The following is a 6,094-nucleotide window of genomic DNA, read 5'->3' as shown; positions in this document are numbered from 1 at the left end:
AAATGAAGTAGTTGTGCCATTAATTCGATCCTTTATAGAGGTAATCAGATATGTATACCGAGTTGGTCTATCCTTTCTAAATTTACGTGTGAATATAACATATGAATGCAAGCTGCATTGAAGAGCAGCAGGTGTTTTGTAGAAAGTTAAGATTTTTTATGGGTTAAATATGGTAGTAGCTAACGCTATTTAAATTCTTGCAATGCATACTTCCCATTTATAAAGTTTGCTCATGTTGTCATAAAATACTTTAAAATTTTTATCTTATATATTCTTTTTTTATTTTATTTTATTTCATGTGAACGAAATACTGATAAAATATGAATTTCTTATATATATATATATATGAATTTTTGTAAATATCGTCATAACATAGTTTTTCACTGGTAATAATTTCAATTGATATGAAAGCATATTGTGTATCGTCTTTGTGTTTCACAGATACGGAATACATATATCCTGCTGCTTTGTGTATTGTTAAAAGCCCGCTAAAGGAATACTCAAAATTGATTCAGTTAAAATAAATATATTTGTTTGTGTGGAAAATGATGCTTTTCATCTGAAACCTTAATAACTTTCGTTATTTTTACATTTCATTACAGTTGCAAGACGACCATCCAACTCAGTGAGCAATGGACGAGCACATTGCAGAGACGCGACACCCGTCAACCGTGTTCACTTGCAATAAAGAAGAAGCATAAACAGAATTCGCAAATGCACTGCAACACACCGTGAATTGCAAATAATAAGACCGAGAAAAACAAACCCAAAACCCGAAAACAGACACAAACAAATTGCCAATTCAATTGGAATTGAAGTGACTGAAACGTGCTGCATTATCCTTCGTTGGCGCAAAGGTGTCAATGCAAAAATAAAAGCGAATTTGTAGTAGCATAAAATAGGAGATGCAACAATGTCAATGGCTGCGTAATGCGCACCTGAAACTGCTCAATTGCAAACGACGTGCCACGCACAACCTGAACCGAACCAGTGGAAACTGCATCCAGAGTTGCTATTTGGATCTGTGTGAGTTTTGCTGATTGCTTAACAACTCTGTTGCAGCAGCTGCCTGCCTTTATGCTGTGAAAACATTTTATTTTGCTGATTCTGCAACTGCCAAACTGATAGAGTCACAAACACTGAGCACTGAGCACTGAGCATTGAACACACCAAAACTAAAAAAGGGAATTGGAAAAACCAAATCAGAACGAAACTTTCCAAAACAACTGCAAATTTTGTTTTTATCAAAAGAACTGCGCTGCTCTGATTCATTGCCACGCGCGCGGTACGGAACTCGACGACTATTTGACGCGCACACTACAAAGGCTAGCAACAGATTTTAGCCATTAACTGATTCCACAGTTGCAACTATTGTTGCAATTGCATGTGCAACTGGCACGTTAAGCTCACTGGTTGCAGTGTGCGTAATATGTGCTAACAAATTTTCACTTGAAAGGACACCACAGTTACCGAATGTTATCAATATGAAAATAAATTGCGTTGCAATTTGCCTTTCAGGTGAGTTCCACATTTCACATACCATGACCACGTAGTGAAAGTGAAATAAATTTTTATTTTGCTTTAATTTTTATCAATTACGTGATTTGTGCCTAAATTAATTTAAAATTTTGTTTTTCTCACAGTTGTATGCCTCTTCGTGCTGTCATGCCTTCCAACTGCGACAGGCGACGATTGGTCTGCAAGTTGTGCCTCAAACTGTACCTGCAAATGGACTAACGGTAAGAAATCTGCCATCTGCAGTTCCTTAGAGCTCACCACGATTCCAACGACACTTAGCACGGAACTGCAAGTTCTTGTGCTAAACGATAACCACATACCGTATCTGAATCGGGAGGAGTTCACAAATTTGGGTTTACTCAACTTGCAACGCATTTACCTTAAAAAATCCGAGATTCAATATGTCCACAAGGAAACCTTTAAGAATCTCAAAATCCTGGTTGAAATAGACTTATCGGACAACAAAATTGAAATGATTGACAAGGACACCTTTATGGGCAATGATCGTCTACGCATTTTGTACTTGAATGGTAACCCATTAAAGAAGTTGGTTGCCTATCAATTTCCAATACTGCCACATCTACGCACTTTGGACTTACACAATTGTCTGATATCATATATAGACCCCATGGCCCTGGCGAACCTTAACTTGCTAGAATTTTTGTATTTGAAAAATAATTTGCTTGAAAGCCTGAGTGAGTACGTCTTCCAGCACATGAATAACCTGAAAACGCTGGTAATGGATGAAAATCCTTGGCAGTGCAATTGCAAATTGCGCAAATTTCGCAGTTGGTACGTGAAGAGTAAACTGAACAGCATCAGCCTTATATGTAAAGGGCCGCCAGCTTATAAAGATAAACCCTGGGAACAAGTGGACGAAGAGTTATTTGGCTGCTCACCAAGAGTAGAAATATTCAATAATGAGGATGTGCAAAATATTGACATAGGCAGTAATACCACATTTAGTTGTCTAGTTTACGGTGATCCGCTGCCCGAAGTCACGTGGGAGTTAAATGGTAAAATACTGGACAACGACAATGTCATTTTCGATTCGGAAAACATTGCTTCAGACAAACTCTGGAGTAATTTAACAGTATTCAATATGACAAGTCTTGATGCAGGTACTTACGCATGTAGCGGCTCAAATGCAGTGGGCGCAACATCGCAGAATATTAGCATTTACCTCACAGAAATTGTACAACATGTTCTGGTAAAAACACCGGAAACCTTTTGGTACTTTGGTTTGATTATGGGTACATTTGGTACGGTTTTCCTACTTATACTCATCTCGTTCGTGGTGTGCTTTTGCAAGCGCACAACACGTCAGCGCAGACATCCGAACAAACCAGGCGTTAAGGCGAGTGTAAGTTTTAACGATCAAGAAAAGAAACTGCTAGACCTAAGTATAACAACTACGACTAACGACCGTGGCGATAGTTGCATCATCGACAATAACACCACAACTACCATGAGTAAGACGGAATCAGTTATAGGTTTTGAGCCCATTGAAATTCATGCAGTTGATAATCATCGATCAAACCACAGTCACCATGGTGTTTTACTCACTGGCCAACATCAAATATCTCATCAGCAGCAAATGCAGCAACATCATATGCATTTACCAAACTCCAGTGGTGCAAATAGTTTAATGAACAACCGCCAGCAACTCATTGCTGTAGCTGATGGTTCATGTAGCGTTGTTGGCATACCAACATCTATGGCATCTTCCTCAGGTCTACATCCGAATCCTATACCAGAGGAGTTTCCCCTGAACGTCGGTGTATTTCCACCACCACCGGAATTTTGTTCTAACGTTGTACCAAACCCCGGATATGGCAATATATTTATTAGTGTATCTGTGACACAGGATATGCTCGATGGTGCTGATATTAATATGTACCCAGATTTGCTTAACATACCGAAACGCCTACAGGATAACACAGTACAAAGTGGTACTTCGAGTACAGCTGTTACTTGTAGCACTGCTGGTGCTATATTGCCCCCGCCTGGCACGGCTGTCAATGTATCCTCTTTCGCAACTCTGCCACGTAACACACATCGACGTGGCATACTGAAAAAGGAATCATCATTACAACATCAACATATGCTGCAGCAGCAATCACTAACGCAGCAAACTAACTTGTATCCACATGATGAAATTGTATCCTATCACAATCTCGATACAAGCTATAGTCAAGCCTATCAAGAGCATCAGCAGCAGCAGCAACAACAACAGCAACAACAGCATCTAAAGCACGCATCCAATATTGTCGGTCTACCACCACCGCCACCACCACCTGCAGCGTGCCTACACAATCAAGCTTTACCGCCTAACTGTAGCACACCACCAATTGATGCAACGCCCATGCGTCCACTGTGCAAAAGTGCAGCTGGCGCTGGTTGCTTAAAATACGATAATATGGGTCGTCGTTTTACTGCAAGTGGAAATTCAACACTTTCGCTGCCCGATGAGGAACGCCTGGAAAGCGAAACGCATTTCAACGAGGGCGAACCCTTGACTAAGACACCTGCAGCTACTGGAATCACAAAGCAATCATTGAATTGCAAGCAACAAGACTGCAACCAACAACAGCAACAACAAAATGCGAATTCTAGTGCCACTGCTAATTTAACAGCTGACAGTGGGGGCGGAGTAGAGTTCGTGTCACTGTAGTATTACGGGACCCAAGTGTAAATATGTTTAAAGTAGGCGCAGTTGATATATTTGTAGGCAAATTAAGATAACCTGAATCCATAAGCTAAAGAAAATTGAGAATTAATAAATAAAGAAAAAGAAAATTTTTCAAAATTTAACAAAATTCGTTAAGTTTGTGTACATAACCTCAAATTATATTCTAGTCAAAATTTGCACTTAAAAAATTAGCAGAAATAATTACTATAATAAGTAAATAGAAAATAGAAAGATATAAGAAAATAAGAAAATATCATTATTAATAACAATTACTAATTAATTTAATTAATTATAGACATTTTTTCTGACATCAAAATCATTAAATATTTATTAAATTATATTATTATGCCATTATGTATATATATACTCCTTAGTGAGGTAACCTTAGTGAGAATCTAAGTTGAAAATCTACATGAGTTATATGATGGTAATATAAAAAATAATATTAATATTTATTGTACAACAATAGATACGACGTACCGTATTTTAGAAACAAATTTGTAAATTGAAAATTATATTCATCATTAGCCGACCATTTTTTTAGGATCCATGTAAAGCTATTATAAATTGGTGTATATAATATATAATATGGTAGCGAGCAAATCAGCTCACTTAGAAGGACAGTTATACTTCTATTAAAAACAAAGTAGTAAGCTCTATATGTCAATAACATAAAAAAGGTCTCTTAAACCATAATTGAAAGTTTCTACTCTGAGGTTCTGACTCTGAGTTTATATATGCAAAATATGAAGAAAATTTTAATTAAATAAAACAAGTTTTAAGTGATATCTTAAGAAAAACAATATTTGTTTATTATTGTTGATATTGTATAATTTTTCTCGAAATGACTGTCTAATTTCTTATGTTCTATTATTATCGTGTGAGTTCCCAAATATATTATTTGCTCTCTAATAGTTAGATTTCCTACTGTCTTTTATATAAAAGAATCATTTTTTGGGGGCTTTGCTACTATCGCAACTGCTACTGAAAATTACAATTGTCCAACCCTTGAAATCAATTTTCTATTCTTATAATAATAATTCCCATATAAGAGCGAATCAACTTATCTGCTATATTGTTTGCTACTGTTATCACTCTGGTCTGATAACCAGATAAGTTCTTGGATAAGTTCTTGTCTCTGCTAATTTTGTTACTTTAGATAAGCTGACTACAATTTGAATTATGGAGTCTGTATTTGCTGCTTGACTAATAAGTACTTTAATATCGGTTTAATATCGGCATGTCTTTCCAATAATATATATCAGCAGTGAATTTAAGTGCCACAATTTTCACTTGAAAACACTTGTCTCCTTGGTTGTAACGGTTTGCTTATTGTCTTAGTTCGTTACAGTGTGTTAAAATAGTCCAGAGTCGATTGACCGATATCATGATCGACCTCGAGTGGGTTACCTTAAACTTTCTTTAGTTTGCTAAAATACCATATTTTTACTATTTTTCTCTGCATATATACTTAGTGTGCAGGTTTGTCAGCCACAAATATTGATAACTTAACCTAGACTTCTATAAGATTTTTTTTTGTATTGGTAAATTATTCGTTCATGGAATGGTAAATAACAATCCTGACATTCTTGGTTATGTATCATTTCTTTGAAACTTTCAATGAAAAACTATTGGAGCTATCTTAAGTGTTTAAGATGTAATTAATGTTTCAGTATTTACTATTTTGATTTTCCGGTATCTACTAAACCATTTTAACTAAGTAAGTCAGTGTTCTAAATCACATAATATACAAAGAAATATGTAATTATTTTTTATTTTAATATATTATAAATTACAGTGACTGGTCTTAAAATAAAGTGAACAATAAAATTAAGGAAAAAAGTTACAATTATTCGAGCTTAGGTACATTCGAAATAAAAATTT

General features: G+C 35.9%; 1 protein-coding gene across 1 annotated transcript; it reads left to right on the top strand.

Annotated features, from left to right (window-relative positions):
• On the top strand, positions 1-4,337 carry LOC119671698 (the record flags this gene model as incomplete). The annotated part of the gene is given in 3 exon segments (XM_038082447.1): positions 1-40; positions 603-1,518; positions 1,644-4,337. Coding segments are annotated over 2 exon segments (2,583 nt in total). The 3' UTR covers positions 4,193-4,337.
• Between the last annotated feature and the right edge of the window lie 1,757 nt (positions 4,338-6,094).

The sequence above is a fragment of the Teleopsis dalmanni genome, chromosome 1, assembly GCF_002237135.1.
Source record: "Teleopsis dalmanni isolate 2A chromosome 1, ASM223713v2, whole genome shotgun sequence".
Classification (NCBI taxonomy): Eukaryota; Metazoa; Arthropoda; class Insecta; order Diptera; family Diopsidae; genus Teleopsis; species Teleopsis dalmanni.
Note: the sequence above shows the minus strand (reverse complement) of the source record. Positions and strands in the feature narration are given on the sequence as shown.